The sequence below is a fragment of the Orycteropus afer genome, unplaced genomic scaffold (assembly GCF_000298275.1).
Source record: "Orycteropus afer afer isolate SDZICR_OR568_19922 unplaced genomic scaffold, OryAfe1.0 scaffold00031, whole genome shotgun sequence".
NCBI classification, from domain to species: Eukaryota; Metazoa; Chordata; class Mammalia; order Tubulidentata; family Orycteropodidae; genus Orycteropus; species Orycteropus afer.
Window position 1 is genome coordinate 3,782,028 of NW_006921618.1, and position 22,515 is coordinate 3,804,542.

General features: G+C 48.0%; 2 protein-coding genes across 2 annotated transcripts in view; one reads left to right on the plus strand and one right to left on the minus strand.

Moving 5' to 3' along the window:
* Nucleotides 1–4,513: 4,513 nt before the first annotated feature.
* Nucleotides 4,514–13,032, minus strand: LOC103192794 (aflatoxin B1 aldehyde reductase member 4-like). The gene is made up of 10 exons (XM_007935856.2): nucleotides 13,007–13,032; nucleotides 12,617–12,745; nucleotides 12,332–12,516; nucleotides 11,895–12,263; nucleotides 7,841–8,028; nucleotides 7,564–7,668; nucleotides 6,495–6,591; nucleotides 6,152–6,251; nucleotides 5,479–5,608; nucleotides 4,514–4,675 (listed from the first exon to the last, which is right to left on the minus strand). The coding sequence occupies exons 1-10, from the start codon at nucleotides 13,030–13,032 to the stop codon at nucleotides 4,514–4,516; spliced, it is 1,491 nt and encodes a 496-aa protein (XP_007934047.1).
* Nucleotides 13,033–17,259: 4,227 nt separating this feature from the next.
* SLC66A1 (solute carrier family 66 member 1) overlaps nucleotides 17,260–22,515 on the plus strand; it is a 15,045-nt gene continuing 9,789 nt past the window's right edge. Inside the window, exon 1 of the mRNA XM_007935644.1 lies at nucleotides 17,260–17,423. Coding sequence (XP_007933835.1) covers nucleotides 17,260–17,423 — 164 coding nt within the window. The remainder of the gene's footprint in view (nucleotides 17,424–22,515) is intronic.

A 22,515-nucleotide genomic window follows, 5' to 3' on the forward strand; every position in this document is an offset into this window, starting at 1 on the left:
TTTTTTGGTATTTTCATGCAAATTCTTCTGCTAGTTGGGGTTTAGTCCACTTTTGTATCCTTCCCTTCAAGGCTCAGGGGTCCAAGATTATCTTCTGTGTTTGTGTTAATTGGTTTCCCTTTTCTTTGTTGAAGAGGGTCTGTGCAGTCCTTATGCCTAGTCCGCCATCTTGCTGGAACTCCCCAGATATATAATTTGTAAATATTTTCTCCTGTTCTCTGGGCTGTCTTTTCACTTTCTTGATGGTACTTTAGGAACCTTTATATTTTGATAATTTATTATTATTTTTCTTTTGTTCCTTGTGCTTTTGGTATTAAACCACTGCCTAAGCCAACATCATGAAGATTTACTCCTGCATTTTCTTCTAAGGGTTTTGTAATTTTAACTTTTACATTTATGTTTTTGATACATTTTAGTTTTTGTGCATGGTGTAAGGATCTAACATCATTCCTTTATATGCAAATATTCAGTTATCTCAGCACCATTTGTTTAAAGATTCTTGTTTCTTCATTGAATTGTTTTGGCACTCTTCTCCAAAATCAAATGACAGTAAACATAATGGTTTATTCTGGGACTCTCAATTCCATCCCACTGATCTATCCTTAGGGCAGTACCCCATTGTCTTGATTACTGCAGCTTTTGAATTGGGAAGTGTTACCTTCCAAGTTTTTTCTTTTTCAAGTTCTTTTTGGCTAGTTTGAGTCCTTTGAATTTATATATGAAATTTTAGGGTCAGCTTGTCAACTTTTATTTTTAAAAAAGCCAGTTGGGATTTTGATAGGGATTGTGTTGAATCCATAGATTAATTTGGGGTATTGCTATTGTTTCAAGCAACTCAGTTTCAGGGTGGTTTGTTGTGGTTGTTGTTGTTAGGTGCCGTCAAGTTGTCTCTGGCTCACAGTGACCCTATGCACAGCAGAACAAAACACCACCGGGTCCTGTGCCAGCTCCATGATCGTTGCTATACTTGAGCCCATCGTCACAGCCACTGAGTCAATCCATCTCATTGAGGGCCTTCCCCTCTTTCATCGACCCTCCACCTTACCAACCATGACATCCTTCTCCAGGGAATGGTTCCTTCTGATAACATGACAAAATTAGGTAAGATGAAGTCTGGTCATTCTTGCCTCCAAGGAGCATTCCGGCTCCACTTCCTCCAGGACAGATCTGTTAGTTCTTTTAGCAGTCTATGGTACTTTCAACATTCTTCACCAGCACAACTGAAAAGCATCAATTCTTCTTTGTTCTTCCTTATTCATTGTCCAGCTCTCACATGCATATGAAGCAACTGAAAATACATACCATGGCTTGTGTCAGGTGCACCTTAGTCCTCAAGGAGACATCTTTGCTCTTCAGCACTTGAAAGAGGTCTTTGTAGTCAACTTGCCCAGTGCTATACGTCATCTGATGTCCTGACTGCTGCTTCCATTGGCGTTGATTGTAGAACCAAGCAATGTGAAGTCTTCGACAATTTCAATCTTTTCTCCATTTATCGTGATGCTGCTTATAGGTCCAGTTGTGAGGATTTTTGTTTTCTTTTTTTTTGAGATGTAATCCAAACTGCAGATTGTATTCTCGAATCTTCATCAGGAAGTGCTTAAGTCATCCTCACTTTCAGCAAGTAAAGTTGTGTCATCAGCATATTGCAGGTTGTTAATGATTCTTCCTCCAATCTTGATGCCACATTCTTCTTCATCTAGTCCAGCTTCTCGTATTATTTGCTCAGCATACAGATTGAGTAAGTATGGTGAAAGGATACAACCCTGACACACTCCCTTCCTGAATGTAAACTGTGCAGTGTCCCCTTATTCTATTTGAATGACAGCCACAGCCTCCTGGTCTAAGTACAGGTTCCTCATGAGCACAATCAAGTGTTCTGGAATTCCCATTCTTCTCAATGCTAGGCACAATTTGTTATGATACACACAATCAAATGCTTTTGCATAGTCCATAAAACACAAGTAAACATCTTTCTGGTATTCTTTGCTTTGAGCCAAGATCCCTCTGACATCAGCAATGATATCCCTTGTTCCATGTCCTCTTCTGAATCCAACTTGCATTTCTGGAAGTTCTCTGCCAATATACCGCTGCAACCATTTTGAATTATTTTCAGTAAGATTTTACTTGCATGCAATATTAATGATATTGTTTGATAATTTCCACATTCTGTGGGATCACCTTTCTTTGGAATGGGTACAAATATGGATCTCTTCTAGTCAGTTGGCCAGGTAGCTGCCTTCCAAATCTCTTGGCATAACTGAATGAGTGCCTCCAGTGGGGCATCTGATGAAACATCTCAATGGGTATTCTGTCAATTCCTGGAGCCTTGTTCTTCACCAATTCCTCCAGTGCAGCTTCAACTTCTTCCTTCAGTATAATTGGTTCTTGAACATATGGATCCTCCTGAAATGAAGATCTACCAGTTCTTTTTGGTACAGTGACTCTGTGTATTACTTCCATGTTCTTTTGATACTTCCCATACCATTCAATGTTTTACCCACAGAATCTTTCAATATTGCAACTCGAGGCTTAAATTTTTTCCTTAGTTCTTTCAGCCTGAGAAATGCTGAGCATGTTCTTCCCTTTGGGTTTTCTAATTCCAGGTCTTTGCACATTTCATTATAGTAATTGGCTTTGTCTACTTGAGCTGCTCTTTGAAATCTTCTGTTCAGCTCTGTTATCTTGTCATTTCTTCCATTTGCTTTAGCTACTCTCCACTCAAGGGCAAGTTTCAGAGTCTCTTCTGACATCCATTTTGGTCTTGTCTTCTCATCTTTTTAGTGACCTCTTGCTTTCTTCATGGGTGATGTTCTTGATGTCACCCCACAATTCTGGTTTTCGGTCACTGGTGTTCAATGTATCAAATCTATTCTTTAGATGGCCTCTGAATTCAGGAGGGATATATTCAAGGTCGTATTTTGTCTTTCATGGCAGGGTGGCTTACTGTGCAACAATAAATGATACACCATCCCTGTTAAGGGAGTATTCCTTTTGCTATGGATGTAGACAAAGGAAGATGACTTCTATAAAGTGTAAAATATTGCCTATAGGTTATCTGGGAGCTCTGGTAGCATAATGTCAAACCCATTACTGTTGATTCTGAATTAGCAACCCTATAGAAAACTGCTAACCAGATGGCTGGCAGTGCAAACCCACAAGCCACTCATCAGAAGGAAGACTGGGCAATCTACTTCCAGAGATACTACCTTGGAAACCCAAGGAGAGGGCACTATGAGTCAGAACTGACTTGACGACAGTGAGTTTGTTTGGTGTTTACAGGTTACCTGCCTCTTAAATAGCAAATGGGACTTTTGTTAGTGCAGTCTTTTGGATTTGTGCTTTTGTCGGGATCTCCAGGCCAAGCCCCTTTGATCATTTTGAGACTCTCCAAGGGCTGGCTGTTGTGTGCCCCACTCCTCACCCAGAGCCAGTCTGACTTTACTGCACTGGGAATGGTAAACAGGAAGTACCTGACCCCAGATTTCTTTTCTGCTCCAGGCTTGGGTACCTCATGCTTGAGGGAATTGCTGAGGGAAATGAGCACCCTTCCTCCCAACCGGAGGAGGCCCAGAGCCAAGTCTGAGAATCTTATGAATGATAAAAAGACAGGAAGCTTTAACTAAGATAAGAATAAAACCACTGCTGGAGTTGAGAGTGAGTCCAAAACCAAACCAAACGCATTGCCGTCGATTCTGAATTAGTGACCCTACAGAAAACTGCCCCATAGGGTTTCCAAGGCTGTAAATCTTTATGGGAGGAGACTGTCTGATATCTCTCCTGCAGGATGGGTGGTAGGTTCAAAGCAATGACCTTTTGGTTAGCAGCCAAGTGCTTTAACCATTGTACCATCAGAACTCCTTTGAGAGTGAGCAGAAGAACTAAACATGTTCCACAGACACTTGAGAGGTTTGATTCTTCTCGGTGATAGGTCTAATTTCTGTCCAAATTATTTATTTCTAAGTATTAGTGAGGGCATTTCTGAATGAGGAAAGTCTACCTCAGGGTATATGACTTCTTTTTTTCTGTCTTACTCAGAAGAAGGAGAGTTATGTCAGGCCTCACTGTTGAGAGGTCTGGCTGGATTCAAGACAAGGCACTGAGGAGATCCTTACAAGGGTAATGTGCCCCTGAGACCCTCCACTGCCCCTGCCCTTTGAAGGCTCCAGCTCACAGTTCTGCCCCTTTCTCAGCAAGCCCCTAGGCAGGATGGGACACACGTTTAAAGGAGCAGAGGAGACAAGTTCCTGGAGTTCACTCCAGACCTGGGTTATAGACAGGCCAAGTGTCTACTTTATTCAGACAGGAAACACCTGAGTAGAGCTCAGTGCCAGTCTTTATACAATGTGAAGGCAACAGAGAGAAAGAAAGGAATCTAGAAAAAAATAATGTGTGGTTCAAGACAATTAGGAAAAACCATGTTAAGTCAGCTTGAGGCAAAGACTGGCCACAGTGAGGGAATGAAGAGGTGACAGACCAGAAAGAAGTCTTTTGCCAGCTTGAGACATGTTGGGTACTAGCGAAAGTAGTTGGGACATTCATGGGCAACCAGGTGCCAGGCTTGATCAAAGGCATCGACGACAGCAGGCTCCAGGGGCCCTTCCTCAGTTGCTGCCAAGTTCTGCTCCAGCTGCTCCAGGCTGGACATACCCAGGATGACCGCATCCCCGTGGGCACCCTGCAAGGGAAGATGGCCAGACCTCAACACACTTCTGCACAGTGACCCCAGTCATACACCACTCCCGCCCAGCTTTACTCTGCCAAGACATAGGATCTGGTGTTTATTTATACCCTACATAGTTCCAGAAGGAATTTAAGGTACCTTCAACAGTTGGAGCTATGTGGTTCTAAATCCTTCACTCTTTCTCTCTGCTGAAATATTGCCTCATCCACACACAAACTTGAGTTCAGAGCCTAGTTCTTCCCCTCAGCAGCTGTGTAAACTTAACATAGTGACTTAACCTCTCTGAGACTCAATCTTCTTCTCTATTGGCAAGATGGTGATGGGAATTAAAAGTTATGTAAAGCACATAGATGCCATTTATTGAGCACCTACTATATGCCAGACACTACTGAACTGTGTAAGGCTGAAGCTGGAGAAAACCTGGACACCAAGAGAGAGGCAAAACCCCCAAGTCCCTACAGACAGAAGAGTGAGAATAGTGGGTTCTGGAATTAAAATTGTGTTAAATTTTCTACCCCTTAATAGCTGTGTGGACCCCAGTTTCCTCACTGGCAAAATTCCAATAATCATACTTCATAAGGCCTAAGTTGTAATTAAGTCCAAATTTGTAATAAAGCCTTTATCACAGAGCCAGGTCCTTAAATAATTGCTAATAATAATAGGAGGACTGCTCACGAGAACTACAACTGAGAGAAACTTCCGAAGAAAAGTTAAAACTGTCTAGAAATCACCAAGTAAAGGTGCTTCTGGCTTCCCTAAAAGAGCAGAAGTTAAGCATCCAGGGATTGTTGTCGTACCTGGAGCTGGGAGTGGTGGTATATCCAGCGTAGGGCCGCCGAGGTCATACTGGGGACACTGGGTCCGTAAGCAGCCTGCAGGGCCTTCTCCACCAGGGCAATGCCCTTGAAGTGGTGCTCCTTCCAGAAGCTGGGCAGGTAGAAAGAGCATTACTGAAGTCAGTACCATGGGGGTCACCTTGGGGACCATAGCCAAAGAGCCAACCAGGGCAGCTGCTCTCCCCCAAACCCTACAGCACTAAAGGGCCAGTGTCCTCTCTAGCAGTGGTTCTCCTAATTTTGGGGTATCAGAAGCACCTAGGATACTGATTCCTTCACCAGAGACACTGCTGACATCTTTACTACTAAGAATTTCTAAAATCTGCCCTTATTTTCCTAGTGAAACAAAGGTAGCTACACAAGTGGCAGGACTAAGCCCAGGCTCAATCCAGGCTCTTCCTTTCCCTCTTGGCCAGTGACATGCACTTCTCAGGGTAGATCTATGGCTTGGCACCCTTAGGATAGGTCTAGGGATCTTCATTGCCCCAAAAAGGAGAAGAAATCCCACCAGTAGTTTGGTAATTCCTACAGGAAGCAAGAGTTGTAGGCCTGGTGCCCTAGGAAAGCAGCTTAGACCTTCTCCAAGTCAGAAGAAGGGACCCCCATGCATCCTGATGCAGATATCCCTGCTTACCGATTCCTGTAGGTCTCAGCCCAACTATTGCCAAAGAAGCGGCCCACAGGCTGTTTCCCATCCTTATCCTCGTACTTGTACTTGCCAGTCAGCAGACCCCCTGCAAGAAGGCTGCAATCAGTCCCCTGGCCAGACTGCTCCCAGAGAAGCAGAAGATTTCTGATGGCTCTGGACTGGGGGACAGTGGGGAACAAGAAGGAATGGAGGACACGGCCAAGCCTCCTGTTGAACTCCTCCCTGCTTCCTAGGTCCTGGGCTGCATACCCACTGGGTCAGGAACAGAGATGGGGCCAGGAATGCCCTCCCACCCCAGGAGGAGAGACTGTGCCCGCAGTAGCCATACCAGCCAAAGGGTTGTAGGCATAGAACCTCAATCCAAAGTGCTTGAGGCAGGGAAAGAGTTCTGTTTCCACTTGTCGCGTGGTGGCGTTGTACATGCCCTGCAGGTAGAGGGGCCAGCTGGAGAGGATGGATGTATCAAGAGATGGACCCCAGCCCTACTTTTATAGACCCCTCAGCCAAAACTTGCCCAGGACTTCAGTAATTATTTCTAAAATTGCTAGTGGTGTGGTTGCACAACTTGAATGTAATCAATGTAACTGAATAGTACATGTGGAAATTGTTGAACTGGTATATGTTTTGCTTTGTATATTTTCATCAAACAAATAATAAAATTTATAACAAAAAACATTACTAGTGGTGGTAGGGGATGAGGAGAGAGTGTTGGGCCCAAGGAAGAGAAACTGGACTAGATGTGTCATTCCGCAGGTATCTGTGAGCACCGATTTGGGAATGGACACTGGATTTCAAACCAGTGACACTGTCAGCAGTGTCTCTGGTGAAGGAATCAGTATCCCGGGTGCTGGTGACAAGGTCTCTGCCAAGAGATGTTATAAAATCAAACTCACCGCCACTGAGTTGATTCCAACTCATAGTGACCCCCCACTTGGGTTTCAGAGGTGGTGGTAGATTGCCCAGTCTTCCTTCCACAGAGTGGCTGGTGGGTTTGAACCACCAACCTTCCCCAGTTAGCAGTCAAATGCCTTAGCCACTATGCCACCCGAGCTCCTTAAGAGGTGTTATAGTCAAGTTAAATTCTATGATCATAGTAGGTACTCAAAAACACTTGCAGAATGTATGAAAAGGTGTTGAAGACTGGAAGCTGCTCCAGGCTGAAGTGCAGCAGGAGGTGGGAAGGAAGGGACCAAGGTGAGCACTGAGGCAGGAAAGGGAGGTGGCGCTGGAGCACGCAGATGCCTGTCTGCCAGGCTGAGGAGCTCAGACTTTAACCTGAGGGCCACACGAGCCTCCACAGACTTAAGCAAGGGAGGGGCTGCTATACAGAGGTCCCTGGGTCATTCAGAGGGGCCAAGAGAACCCCTGGAGATAAGGCTTCTGGGCCCTGCTCTCACCTGGTACACTGTTGGCAGGATCCAGCCGTGGCTCTTGCAGAGGGTACAGATCTCAGCCACCTCCCAGGACGCATAGTTGGAGAGACCAAGCTCCACAAACTTGCCCTGGAGGAGAGAGGCCGCGGTCAGAAGCCGCCGCAGCCCAGGAGGAAGGGATGAGCATGGGGTCTGTGCCCAGCTCCCCTGGGACTGCCTTGGTGCCTCCATTCTCTTGGGTACTGACAAGCCAAAGGAAAGAGCAGCAGACACCTCCTGGAGCTCAGGTGGCCACCCTCACCTCCTGGTGCAGCTGGTGGCAGGCGCGAAGTGTTTCCTCTATGGGGGTGTTGTGGTCGGGCGCATGTAGGTAGAAGAGGTCCACCTGGGTGCACTGCAGCCGCTTCAGTGACGTCTCCAGCTGGGACTGGAGACTGTCAGGCTTCAGCGACTTCCCATCCCAAGGGTTGGCCTTAGTGGCAATTTTCACTTGGAGGAAGAGTATGATAGTTAAGAGATTTATTAAAATCACTTAGTACCCATGTGACTCTGGCTAAATTACTTACATTCCCTGAGCCTTAATTCTCTAATGTGTAAAATGGGGGAAATAATGGAACTGTCCTCCTAGGGAGGTCATGAGGTTTAACTGATGTCTTACATGCAAAGCCCAATACTTACCGCTATCATAATCACCATTATTAATCACCAGGTTGCTGGCTGTCCAGGCTGTGCACTAGGGGCTGAGTACACAGATAAACTGAGCACACTAGATCCCTACCTCAGGAAGCTCAGGGTCTGTAGGGTACACAGTATGTAAGTGCAGCAGAGAAATGTACAAGGTGCTAAAGGAGCCCTACAGGGAGGTGTGAGGCCTACCTGGGAATTCCAGGAATGGCTTCCCACAGGAGAAATCCCCCAGCTGAATCTCTAAGAGTCAGAGCCAACAGGAAAGGTGGGAAGTGCATTCCAAAGCCATGAGAACATGGGCAAAGCCACAGAGGCAGGAACAACACAGTATGCAAGAAGCCACACCAGCAATTCTGTGTTAAACCAAAATCACTGCCGTCAAGTCGGATCCAACTCATAGCGACCCCTCCTTGGGTTTCCACAAGTGGTATCACTACGGAAGTAGATTACCCAACCTTCCTTCCGAGGAGTGGTTGGTGGGTTTGAACCGCAAGCCTTCGGGTTAGCAGTCAAATGCCTTAGGCACAACCACCAAAGCTCCTAATTTTGTGTTATGGGAGCATAAACTCCAAAGCAGAAGATGGCAGGTCATGAAATAAATGAAGGGAGGCACATACCTGATCCCAAAGGGTCTCAAATACCACCCTACTGAATCTGGACTTAACCATGAAGGCCACAGAAACCACTTAAAGGTTTTAAATCAGGGCATGGACTGGTCAGCTATGTAGTTATAAATTTACCCTGACTGCAGTGCAGAGAATGAACTGAAGAGGGCAGGCTTGGAAGCAAGGAGATTGGTAAAGAGGTTATTGCAGGAATTCAGGAGAGCAGTCACCTTATCTAGGAGCTCTGGTAGCATAGTGGCTAAAGCACTTGACTGCTAACCAGAAGGCTGGCGGTTCAAACCCACCAGCCACTCCTTGGAAGGAAGGTTGGGCAATCCTACTTCCGTAGTGATACTGCCTCGGAAACCCAAGGAGGGGTCACTATGAGTCGGGGCCGACTTGATGGCACACTTGATGGCACACGACGACGACGACAACAACAACAACAGTCACCTTATCTTGGGCCACTGACAGACAAATTTGAGAGAGTTTGAAAGCAACATGAGCAGAAGGTAATCGCAGTGCCCCCCTCCCCTTGTAGACTTACAGAGGTGGGAGCTCTGGTAGCATAGCGCCTAAGGCACTTGACTGCTAACCAGAAGGGTGATATGCTGAGAGTGGGAGCTCTGGTAGCATAGCGCCTAAGGCATTTGACTGCTAACCAGAAGGCTGGCAGTTCAAACCCACCAGCCACTCCTCAGAAGGAAGGTTGGGCAATCTACTTCCGTAGTGATACTGCCTTGGAAACCCAAGGAGGGGTTGCTATGAGTCGGGTCTGACTCGACGGTACATAACACAACAAGAAGCACGCACACATACTCCTGCAGAGACACAATGCCTCTGAGAATAAGATAGTGTTCTTCTGTCCAAGGAGCTTGAGGATTGAGGTTTATCAGAGAAACTTTCCTTCCGCTAAACAGAATCCTAGCTGTCTGAATCAATGGATGAGAGGAGGTGTGTACTTTTTATGCATGACAAAGTCACCTCAAAGGGCCAGAGGGGGATTAGTTTCTTGTCTATATTTGCTTCATTCTCCCACGTCTACCTTTTCTTGGTGTGAACTTTGCCTCTGACCTTATCTAAGGACTTTGGCCCAGTGAGTCTTCTTTCAAAGAAGAAAACAAGAAAGGGCTGGAGAAGAAAAACCAATTCTGAAGTAGAATCTTCCTCATTAAGAGACAGTCAGATGACTGAGAAGAATGTGGGCCATTCTGTTCTTCCAGATCTACCAAGCTGTGGATCCAAGGAGGACCCAGAGAAGATCTCTCCTACAGGGATGAGAAAACCAAGAAAAATCAAACTCACTGCCATTTAGTTGATTCTGACTCTTGGATATCCAAGGCTATAAATCTTTACAGAAGCAGACTACCTCATCTTTTCTCTGTGGAGAGGCTGGTGGGTTTGAGACACTGACCTTCTGATTAGCAGTCAAATGCCTTAACCACTGTACCACCAGAGCTCCTTACAAAGATAAGAGGAAGATGAGAAAGAACAGGCAAGGTATGGTAAAAATGATAACTGATAGCTAATGTTTACTAAGGAGCTCTGGTAGCATAGTGGCTAAGGCACTTGCCTGCTAACCAGAAGGCTGGCGGTTCAAACCCACCAGCCACTCCTCGGAAGGAAGATGGGGCAATCTTACTTCCATAGTGATACTGACTCGGAAACCCAAGGAGGGGTCGCTATGAGTCGGGGCCGACTCGATGGCAAACAACAACAACATTTACTAGGCACTTGGAGCTCTGGTAGCATAGTGCCTAAGGCACTTGACTGCTAACCAGAAGGCTGGTGGTTCAAACCTACCAGCCACTCCTCAGAAGGAAGGTTGGACAATCTACTTCTGCAGTGATACCGCCTTGGAAACCCAAGAAGGGGTCACTAGGAGTCGGGTTGACTCGAGGCACATAACAACAACAACACTGTGCCCGGGGCTGTCCTAAGCTCTTCCAATTGCATCAGCTACTGAGGGACAGTTATTCCCTGTCCAATTCTCCATTCCAGCCACAGCAGTTTTCTGGCCTTCCTTCCACACACCATGCAGTTTGCATTTCTAAGCCAAGTCTTTGCACAGCTGTGCCCTCAGCCTCTAATGCCCTTTTCTTTCTCCACCCAGCAAACTGCCATTGATCCTTTAATCAGTGTACTCTTCCCTTGAGAAGCCTTTCCTGATGCTTCTCCCTGTCCCCCCACACCCAAGAAGTGCTCCCTTGTCTGGGTCTCCAGCAACCATTTGCTTCTATCTTCTCTACTAGATGCTGAGCTCCCTGGGGGTGGGTTAGAATCACTTTCCCACCTGTGACCAGTTGCCATTGAATTGACTCCAACTTATGGTGACCTCATGTGTAGCAGAGTAGAACTGTGCACCATAGGATTTTCAATGACCACCAGCCCTTTCTTCTGAGGCATGTCCGGGTGTACTTGAACCACATACCTTTCAGTTAGCAGCCAATATCTTGGAACCTAGAACCTTTCCTCCTACAGCCCATGACAAAGCCTAACACACAACAGACAGAAAGGTATTTCCCTCTATTCATGCGCCCCGCCCCCCATCGTCCCATCATGACATCCTTACACCCCAGCCCGGACAGGGATCATTACAGCTCTCCCAGAAAGAGCTAGAGGTACTGACAACGAAGGAGGGCAAAGTCTAGGGACTGGTGAAAGGCCAAGATGAGAAAAGAAAGGGACGGATCTCCCACCCATTGCAAAGACTTTACTGGAAAGGGTGCTCAGGAGGTGCATGCGCCTTTGAGGACAACTGGGGATCAGTACGGGCACCTGACAGCTGGAATCGAGGGGTGTACTAAGGAAGCAAGGGGGTAGGAAGAGAAAGGCTAGTTCAGACTTGGGGGGTGGGACTGAGAGTTCCAGGCTGCACTCCCAGAGGGAGTGAGGGAGAAGTGGTCAGGCTAAAGCATCGTCCAGTTGTATGGTGCTGGATATGCACGAAACTTGGGGTTCATGGAGCTGCAGGGTTGCCCTGAAGCGGTGTCCTGGGAGGACGACGGGTCAGCGTCCGACCGGCCGGGAGGTCAGGGGTCTAAGGCTGGCTCCAGGCGTTACCTTTGTAGTCGCCGCCACCCAGCCGGAGCCCCAGACCGCCCAAGATGCTCTCGGACTGGCCGTCGCAGTACATGAAGGCCGTGTCCAGCTCCGTGTGGCCGCGCTCCAGGAAGAAGCCCACGGCCGCGGCACTGGCGGATGCGTCCATGCGGCGCCCCATCTCCATGGTGCCCAGCACAGTGGCTGGTCGGACCAGGGCGCCCGAGGCGGCCCGCAGCGGCGGCCCTGCCATCGCGACCGTACGAGGCTCGAGAAGCGAAGAGCGACACGCGCAACTCACGACGGCGTAAACCACAGCCCAGGACGCAGCACTCAACAAGAGGATGGCGCCTGCGCGCTGGGGAGCCTCAGGCCCCGCCCAGCAGCGGCCTAGGCGGAGGTACAGATAATGATAAGGGAACGAGGGCAAGGAAGGCAGCGCACCCCCACGCACAGACACTCTTTGCGCGCTTGCGCTAAGTCTCGAGGGACCGTCTGGCAACTGCGCTGCGTGAGAGGCGGAGCCCGGGGAGGTGGCTCCCGGGGCGGAGCGGCGGCGACAGCTCGGGTCAGGTGACCCGAGGAGTGGGAACTGAACCGAGAAGCCTGGCTCTGGCCGCTGATCTCGACGTGGTGAGCTGGTCTGGGGGCCGGGGCAAACCCGAAGCCTAGAGGGTCGGCACTTTTGGGCTTTCCTGCTACATCTTTCCAACATCTTCGGCCTCTCCTCTGAACCTTCCCACAGCTCCTGTTCCTTCCTTCTGGCGCGAGATCCTGGGGCGAGGCCCTGGATCCGGGGTAGGTGGTCCTCAAGGGCCCAAGTCCCTACCGGCCCCACCCCAGGGGCGACCAGCACGTCCTCTCGGCCCGCCCTGGCCAGGGATTAGGCTTGGGCCCCCTTTCACCTCCTGGTCGGGGCCGACGAGCCCCTTCATTTCTGAGGGCTTTGTTTTCTCCTGGGCGGGCCCTGCGGGATCGAGCCGCAGGCCCCAGCGACTGCCCTGTTATTATCCTCGCCAAACAGGCTACCCGCGCTGGGCTGAGTCATGAGGAGGAAGTTGTTGCCCTGGACATGGAGGTCTGGTGAGGGTGGTATGCCCAAGCCAGGATGCTCCGCCCCTCCAGGTACTCACCAGGTCTGCAGGGAATAGAGCCGCATTGTCACGTCTTCTCCCCCCCTCTGCCCCCAATGTCTAAGGCAGATTCCCAAGTGTGTACATGGGGAGTCTGGGGTGACTTGGGTTTGGAAGTATGAGGACTGGCCGGGGTTAGCAGGTCTTATCCATTCAACACTTCGTGAAAACCACTGTGTGCCAGGGACCCCATGAGGGCTACAGTAAGAACAGGACTAGAGCCACTCTGGGGTATGGAGCATTTACCCCATGCCAGGCACCGTTCTAAACGCTTGGCCTGGATTATCCCATTTACCTCTGTAATCAGCCTAGGAGGAGGGTACTGTACTACATTTCCCCATTTTACAGATGAGAACGCCGAGGCTCAGTCACTTGCCCAGGAGCTTAGTAGGCATCAGGCAGATGAGTTGCAGGATGCTTTTTTTTTTTTAACCATAAGCCATTAGAACTCATAATTAAATCAATCTCTGTCTTTCTACATTTTCTAGACCTTTCCTGGGCACCTGGCATGTCTAGACCATGAGAATAACACGTTTACAGGCAGGGGGAAAGGAAGATTAATGGCTGCTGAGGACTGTGAGAAGCATTCTTTGGGTATGGGGATGAAGGGAGGGCAGGAGGTGGCAAGTCTTGTCTGGTAGGCTCTTGAAAGGTTCTTGAAGGTAATTTAAAAGTGGATCCTGGTGTCTCTTCATCAGATCCTCGAAGGACAGGGACACTTCAAAAGGAAGAGAAGTATGTCCCTGGAGGCCTGAAAATGCCTGCCTGAGAATCTAGAGACAGATGGAGAAGATGAGATTAGGAATACAATTCTTAAAGTACCTTGGGGAATTTGTGCTGAATCCTATAGTCAAAGGAATGACATGGAAGCCTTGTAAGCTGGAGATTTGGTCAGCTTCAGTGGGTAGCTGTCTCCCTGACTCAGCTTGGGAGCTTGGAATTTTGGAGAGAAACTAGAGTTTGGCAGGGGATGCCGTCTCCAATCCAGCATTTCCCAAAGTATGGCCAGGTGCATTAGAATCAGCTGGGGCCTTCTTCAGCTCAGGATCTCTGAACCCAGCCCAGGTGCACTGATACTGGATTTTAGCAACCCCCTCCAACCTCCCCAGGATTCCAAGGCTGAATGAGGTCAAGCTTTGCTGTGACCCTGGACATCCATCCACTCAGTGGTGTTAGACAAAGAGGTGGGCCCATTCCCAGAAGCTAGTCCTAGGTTTCAGGCTCCCCACTTGGAATAGCTTCTACAGGTGAGTGGCCCTATGCTCAGCAGCCCTCAGAGGAAGTCCCCTCAGTTCAGGCTCAGACATGTCTCAAATGCCCTGAGCCCCAACTGTATTCAGTGCCTGTCCAAGGACGAGAGGCTGCCCACTCAGTCCTCTGGGCCTGTAAGCCAAGATACACTCCTCAAGACCCATCCTTCTCAACTGGACATATGTCCACTTCACTTCCTCTGTAACTTGGTAAAAAAACAGGGTGAGAGACAGGCATCAGGGTGGTTGAGATATTGGACTCCCATCCTGAAGATAGTCACACCATTTCTTATGTCAGACACTGGGCTGAGAGCTTTATGTGCCTTTTATCTGCATAGCCTCTCCAAGGAGTTAGTGTCATTACCCCCATTTTACAGACAGGCTCAGACAGATTAATTTACTTGGCTAAAGTCACTCAAACTTGGGGGCTGGCCACAGGCAATCTGGTCTAAGTACAAGCCTGAAATCCTCCCTCTAGACAGACATGGTGAACACTAAGACAAAAGTTTGCAATTTTTTTTTTTTTTTAAATAACAGCTGTGTGCAACACAGGGAGCTCTGGTGGCACAGTGGTTAAGGCATTCAGCTGCTAAACAAAAAGTTGGTGGTTTGAACCCACCAGTCACTCCATGGGAGAAAGATGAAGCAGTCTGCTCCCATAAAAATTACAGCCTGGGAAACCCTATGGGACAATTCTGTTCTGTCCCATAGGGTTGCTATGAGTTGGAATCAATATGATGGCAGTGGGTTTAGTTTTTGGGCATCCAATACAAAATCTGGAGAACATAGCCATGCTCACTCATGTAGGCCAAGGTTGGGAGTGAAACGACATTAGATTTGGTTTTAAACAGAGTTAGATTCATAGTCCATTTCTAGTAACTTAGCCTCTTTGAGTCTCAGTTCTTAATCTGTAAAATGGGAGCAGTATTCCCAGCCTTGCAAGGGAAAAGTGAGGGTGAGTGTGCTACCATGGTGACCTGCAGTGGCATTTTTAGCATCTACAAGAGGACAGTCGGGAAGTGGGCTGGGGAACAAAAGGACTTATTTTGAAATGGCATGGGCCTTGCTAAGATACCGTTCTCTCTGGGATTGCATGTCAGTGCAGGTGGTTTTGCAGGCATTGGTGTCAGGATGTCAAATGAACTCTCCCCACATCAGGGATACTGATGGTCATTGTAGTGGGTCACCAAGATGCAAGAAGAGGCTTTCAGCCACCCTGTACTGCAGGGACCCTGGCAGATAGTCATCAGGCTTGGGGTACCTGTGTCCCAGCACCAGGGCCTCTCTGTCCTGTGTGCTGGTCACATTGGACTGAGAGTCCAGAGCTTCCTGGGAGAAGCAGCTGACCAGCTTCCTCTCCCTCCCCAATGCTTCCTGGTTGCTGCAACCTCAGCAGTTCTGCAGGTCTAGCCTGGGCATTGCTTTTTGAGGGGCCCAGATCGCCTGAAACTGAAACAAGAATTGAAAGTGGCTGGAAAGAGTCTCAGTCGGATGAGGAAACTCCCTCTGAGCACAGTGAGAAAAGGGAAAGCCTGCTAGCTAGCTCTGCAACAAGCTGGGCAGATGTGCCCAACCATGGGAGGTTTCCACTATGCCCAGGGACCAAGCCGTGAAGGCTGCAGGGCAGAATAGGTCTGTGCAGGGGCCTGAGCTAGCTGGGCTTGACTCCTGGTTCTGCTGCTTTCTGGCTGGGTGGTCCAGACAAGGAGAATATATCAGTAGCACTACTTCTTAGAGTTGACGTGAGGACTAAATGCATGGATCCATGGAAGATGCTTAGCACAGAGCTGGCAAAGAGCTCAGTAATCTGGGGTGGTGATTTTTATCACCTGAGAGAGATGGCTCCAGCCTGGCTCCAGTGTGTCCCCTTCTCTAGGGTCTTCACATAGGCAGTCACTGTCCAGGGTCCCAAACACCAGGATGGGCTTCCCTGTTTACCTGCAATCAGCCATAGTCTGGCTTGTGTCAGTGGTGGGTGGTGAGGATGAGGAGGTGGTTCTGGACCCTTGCTGGCAGCTGTCTTGCTCACCCCATGAACTATTGCTTTGGTGGAGAATACAGACTTGAGCATCCGGCTGCCCCAAGCTTGAATCCCAGCCCACCTGTGCAAGCCCAGGAATCACTTGGTCCTGATTCTTCACTGGCATCGTTTGGCCAATGGGGACAACCCTATTTTGAGGAGGTATCAAATGAGCTTGTGTACTTAATGGGCCTGACCTCAGCAGACCTACACAGCACCATTTACAATAACAAACATTTGGAAGCAGCCTAAATGTTCAAGAGTTATAAGAAAAGGTGGCCTGAGGGCTCAGTCAATGGACTATATTGATAAACTCACTTAATCCTTGCAGCAGCCCTATGAAGGAGAGGCACTGTGATCATCTCATTTTAGCGATGAAGGCACTGAAGCACAGAGATGTTGAGTCACCTGCCCAAAGCTGCAGTGTTAACCTGCTGAAGCTGGGGTTTGAGCACTCTTGTCTCTGACCACAGGTCCCTGAGTGGCACAAGTGGTTTATTCTCAGCTACTAACCTAAAGGTTGGCAGTTCCAACCCACCCAGCAGAAATATGGAAGAAAGGCCTGGCAATTTGCTTCCAAAAATCCCCGCCTTGAAAATCCTGTGGTGCACAGTCTACTCTAGAACACATGGGTTGCTGTGAGTCAGAATCAGTGGCAGTGGATTTGGTTTTTTTTTTGGCCCCCTGGCCACAGATCCACATTCTTTCTGCTCCTGCTTGTGTGGTTGGCATGTTTGTTTGAGCTCTTCCTGTAAGGCTGGCTGTGGGTGAGGACTGTGTCTTTTTCCCCCTTTGGTTCAGAGGCTCCATCAGTGCTGGGTGATAAGGCTGGGGAGGGACTTCCGTTGGGGACCATAAATAGAACCCAGACCTCCCAAGGCTGAAAGCTTCCTCTCTTCCTACCCGTAGAGCCCTCACCTGCCTCAGTGCACCAGTGCCTTTCCTGAACAGACCTCCCGGGCTGGAAACCCTCCTCCACAGCCATGACGTGGAAGAAACTGGGCTCTGGCAACTTCTCCAACTGCCCCAATGGCTCCCGCCAGTGGATATGGGATGTGTTTGGTGAATGTGCCAAGGACGGCTGGGATGAGGCCAGCGTGGGCCTAGGTTTGATCTCTATTTTCTGCTTTGCTGGATCTACCTTCCCGTGAGTAGCACCAGGGTGGCGGGACCAGGGCAGAGGGTGGGTGTAGGGTGATGGCTATGGGTACTGTGCAGAGGAGGGGCTTCCTGGCTGGCCCTGGGCCTCTCTAGGGCTGAGGATGTGTGGACTGCTTCCACCCATGTAGGAGCCACCTGCACTGAGCCCCACCATAGACCAGGCCTTGTGCTGGGCCATGTGGCTACAGGGACAATAATGATAACTTGCTACTATTTATTGAGTGCCTACTATGTACCAGCCTCAGTGCTAAGCTCTTGACATGTTTTAACTTCATTTAATCTTCATAACAACCCTGCAAAATAGAAACTATTACATCACTAACCCAATTTTATGGATGAAGGAACCGAAACCTAGAGAGTTTAAGTAACTTGCTCTGGGTTGCACATAGAGGATGGAAAGGGCTGGGTTGCATCAGCCTCTTGAGCTTTGACAGTCCGGTAGTGGAGATGAACCGTGAATACGAAGTAGTGGCTATTGCAGTGATCAGGGAACCAGGACACAATGAGTAACAGCACAGGGGTGAAGAGAGCACACCCTGTACTCTCATAGATGTGAGTTCCACAGTTAGCATTGCCACCTACTAGCTGTGACCAGGGCAGGCCACTTAGTTCTGTGCCTTAGTTTACTTATCTGTCAAATGGGAATATTGTTCCCTACCTCATTGCTGTGAGAATGGCATGAAGGAGTGCATATAAGGGCCAGCTCAGGGCCTTCACACGGCATGTGCACAGTCCTGAGAGCTGGTGGTGGTGATGTTGTTTCATTATGTGCTCTGGGAGCACAGAAGAGGGGCACCTAACTCAATTGGTGGGGGTGGGAGGGGCTTTCTGTCAGAGAAGGGACCCCCAGAGGTGTTGTCCTTTAAGCTGAGACCCGTAGGACGGGTAAGAATTAGAGGAGAGTGGGGGGCAGGGGATGAGAGAACATTCCAGGCAGGAGGAACAGTAGCTACAAAAGCCTGCAGGTGCTGGAGAGATGGGAAGGGCTGGGGTTTGTATGGCTGGATAGTGTGTGAAGGCCAGGTGATAGGAAGAGGGTCATCAAGGGCTTTTTCTCCACAGTTAAGGAATTTCCTCTTTCTCTAGAAGGAGGTGGGAGCCATGGAAGGGTTTAAGGAGGGGCTTGATTTTTTTTTATTTTACAGTTTATTGAACTATAACTCTAATACCATACAATTCATTCATTTAAAATGTACATTTAATTCAGTGGTTTTTAGTATATTCACAGAGGTTTGGAAACATCACCACAATAAATCTTAGAACATTTTGTCACCTCAGAAAGAAACCCCATATGCATTAACAGCCACTCCCCACTCCTCATTCCTCCCCTCTACCCACACAACTCAAAAAAAACCCAAACTCACTGCCGTCGAGTCATTTCAACTCATAGCAACCCCTCCTTGGGTTTCTGAGGCAGTATCACTACAGAAGTAGATTGCCCAATCTTCCTTCCAAGGAGTGGCTGGTTGGTTTGAACTGCCATTCTTCTGGTTAGCAGTCAAATGCCTTAGGTGCTACACCACCAGAGCTCCCTACACACAAAACTAGGTAGTCTATTTTCTGTGTCTGCACTTACGTGTTCTGGACATTTCATATAAATTGGATCCTACAAGGTGCAGCTTTTAATGACTGGCTTCTTAGCATAATGTCTTCAAGGTGTGTCTATGTTGTAGCATGCATCAGTACTGCATTCCTTTTTCATGGCCAAATAGTATTCCGCTGTGTGAATAGACCACATTTGTTTATCCAGTCATCATTTTTAACTCTTATGATTAATGCTGCTATGAACGTTCATGACCAGATATTTATTTTATTTTACTTTGTTGTTTTTGACAATACAGCAAAACATATATCAATTTAATCATTTCTACATGTATAATTGAGTGACATTGATTATATCGAGTTTTGCACCCATTCATACTGCAAAAAGGGAATGGGGGCAGCATCTAAGTTCCTTTAACTTCAGAACAGGGAAGGATGGTCAAGGTCAACAGCCCAAAGCTGATTCCTATGAAGCAGAGGTCAAACATGTCACCACACTCCAACCTTTTTGCCAATTCTGACACCATAGCTCTCTCTACTTCTCTGCTGCGTTCAATAATTTGTTGCAATGGCCACACAGAACTTATAGACTATACTCACAGTTAGGGGGTTTATTAGGGAAGTAACAGGTTACAATCCAGGATCCCACATGACTCAAGATAGTTCTTCAGTCAGGACAGTCTCTTCTCAGCTATGCTGCAGGCACACTTTTCTCTTGCTTTGACCTCTTGCCCTGTGGCCCCTTGGCCTGTGCCCTGCGTGGGTAAGTGTTACAAAGCTCTTTTAGCTCTGCAGGTAGGTAGCCGGAAAAACACCCTACTCTTGCCAGCAAGCCTCCTACCTGAAGGCCCTCAGTGTTCTCACTCCGTGGGCCAGGAAGCCTGCCACTCTGTCTTGTGCCGGTCTCTGCTGCCAGGGTCTGCTGCTGCTCCTTGCCATCTCTCTCTGTCTCGTCAAAGCGTTAAAGCTCTCTCTGTCCCCTGGGTGGAGGAGGTTCAGTTCAGGGATCTTGGGTCCCTTTGTGCTATACTCCTGGCTTTTTTTCTTGATGATAGTGGGATTACCCCCTTTCCATCTCTGGGAGGGCTCATTTTAAGCCCGGGAGAGGGAAAACTGACCAAACCCATGTTAGTGTACCATACACCTTATTTGCATGGTCCCCTCCCCCAACAAAGGTGCCATGTGCCTTATTTACATTATTAACAAGCTATCCAGTCCTCTTGGTGGGCCACAAGCACCTCATATTTGTATAGTCCCACCCGGTCATCTGGTGGGAGTCACAAAAACCACGGCTAGAAGGGCCATATTAAGTAGTTCACTGCACCACACTTACCCTCCTTTTCTGAGTTGTATTTCCCCCATGAACATAAACTCACTGCCTCCAAAGCCATTTGTATCTCTTCTTTGGAGAAATGTTTGTTCAGATCCTTTGCTCATTTTTCAATTGGGTTGTCTTTTTATTATTGAAGTAAGAGTTCTTTAGATACGATTCAAGATATAATTTTCTTAACTATGATTTGCAAATACTTTCTCTCATTCTGTGGTTTGTCTTTTCACTTTCATATGGTGTCCCTGGAAGCACAAAGAGTTTAAACTTAGATGACATCTAATTTATCTAGGGTTTTTTTTTTTAATCTAGTTTTTCTTTTGCAATGTGCTTTTGGTTTCTTATCTAAGAAGCTATTGCCTAATCCAAGTCATGAAAATTTATGACTGTTTTCTTCTGCAGAATTTTGTAGTTTTATCAACCACTCAGAGAGGGATCTATGTAGGAGATCCTGGATAGAGAGGGAGAATAATGTGAAACAATACTCAGAATCATTTGGAAAAGAAAAAAAAAAAAGAGGACCAGGTTTGCTGGTCTGATAGAGCCTGGTGGAACCACTGATACTATGGCCCTTAGTTGCCCTTCAGGTCTGTAATTGAACCCACACCTGTGGCTTCCAGCCAAACAAAAGATAGCCATAGGAGTTGAACATTTACCTGAGGTAGATACACTCCTTGGAGACAACAATCATGGGAGAAAGAAGGGCTGTGTATGCACAGGGAGACAGCTCAAGGGGGCAGGGAAGAGGTAACCATGGGGAGGAAGTGGGAGGGGAACTGTTGCATAGAGGTAAATTGTAGTCAGTGTCATAAGACAAAGTTTATGTGGAAAGTGAATTTGCTCTGTAAGCTTTCACCCAAATTGCAATTAAAAAAAAAAAAAGAATTTTGTAGTTTTAGCTCTTATGTTTAGGTCTTTGATCCAGTTTGAGTTAATTTTTGTAGATGGAGTAAGGTAGGGATCCAACTTCATTCTTTTGCATGTGAATATCCCCTTGTCGCAGCACCATTTATTGGGATTATTTTTGCCCCATTGTATTGTCTTGGCATTCTTTTTGGGGATGTGATTTTTTTTTTTCTGAATTCTTTGTTCTAGGTGCTTTATTAGGTGTTGCACAAGTAAGCAAAATAGATACCATCCTTGCCTTTGCAGAGTTTCCATTCTGCCACCCTTTAAGAGACTTCTGGGAGACAGGGAAAAAGGACTATAGGGACAAAGAGAGTAACAGGTGGCGGCGAGCCCACCTCACAGGCTGTGGACGTCGTCTGGTATGCAGTGATGAGGAGGGAGGCTTGGAGAGGTGTTTGGAAGTAGATTGGACAGGTTTGAGTGACTAATGGAGGTGAGGTGAGAACTTCCCCAGAGCTACCAGGAGAGCTGGCCAAGGCTTCTCTTCCTGCCGCAGCATAGCATGGGCTCTGCCCGGACCCGGCTGATTAGCCATTGAGGGGATCTGAGGTCTGGAAGAGAGCCCTAAGTGATAGGAAGGGTAGCTACCTTTCTGTTCTTCCTCCCCAAGATGTGGCCTTTCTTGGGTGTGACAAAATCACTTTCTCTGCAATTGAAGGAGATAAGTCTAGGGTCAAGGGCAAAGAAACTCCTGAAATAATGCATCTACCTGCTCATTCATTCTGTTAACATTTAAACACAGCCCCTTCTCACTGCCAGGGGCTGTGTTAGGTCTGGTCTCTGCCCCAAGGACGCTTGGATCCAGGAGGGACAAGGATGAAAAGAAGGGCAGATAAGATGCTGGCAGAGTCTGGAAGGTCCCAGGAAGAACTGATACTTCCAAATGTTGCAGTGGAGGTGTCTGGGCTAAACGAGGACAGGGGTGGGACACCTGGAGATGAGGAGCTCAGAGGAGGAAGGGAGCAACCCTTTGTGCTGCCAGGGGACAGGTGGGGTTGGGCTGGGCAAAGAGAGCCCAGGCAGTGGCCAGACTTCCTTGTAAGGAGACCGTGGACCTTACTGAGGAGCAGCAGTAGGTGCCAAAAGTTTTCAGCACAATTGGGGTTTTTAAAAGACCCCTAGGAGGGAGAATGGATCTGAAGGAATAAGACTTGGTTAGGAAATAGATGGGTGCGTGGATTGGAGGCTAGATCCTGGGGCTAAACAGGAGATGGAGATGGAAGGATCGGCTGTTGGGAAAACTGGGACCAATGCCCAGCTTTCTTAGTGTCTGGCTTGGGTGATGTTGTTGTTATGTGCC

Excerpts from the sequence above, each read along its gene's own strand:
- LOC103192794 (XM_007935856.2), bottom strand. The coding sequence starts at position 13,032 with ATGCGGCTCTATTCCCTGCAGACCTG. Across the intron at positions 8,029-11,894 it reads GGGTGGCGGCGACTACAAAG|TGAAAATTGCCACTAAGGCC; the intron begins GTAACGCCTGGA and ends TCTTCCTCCAAG. Across the intron at positions 5,609-6,151 it reads GCTGAGACCTACAGGAATCG|CTTCTGGAAGGAGCACCACT; the intron begins GTAAGCAGGGAT and ends CTACCTGCCCAG.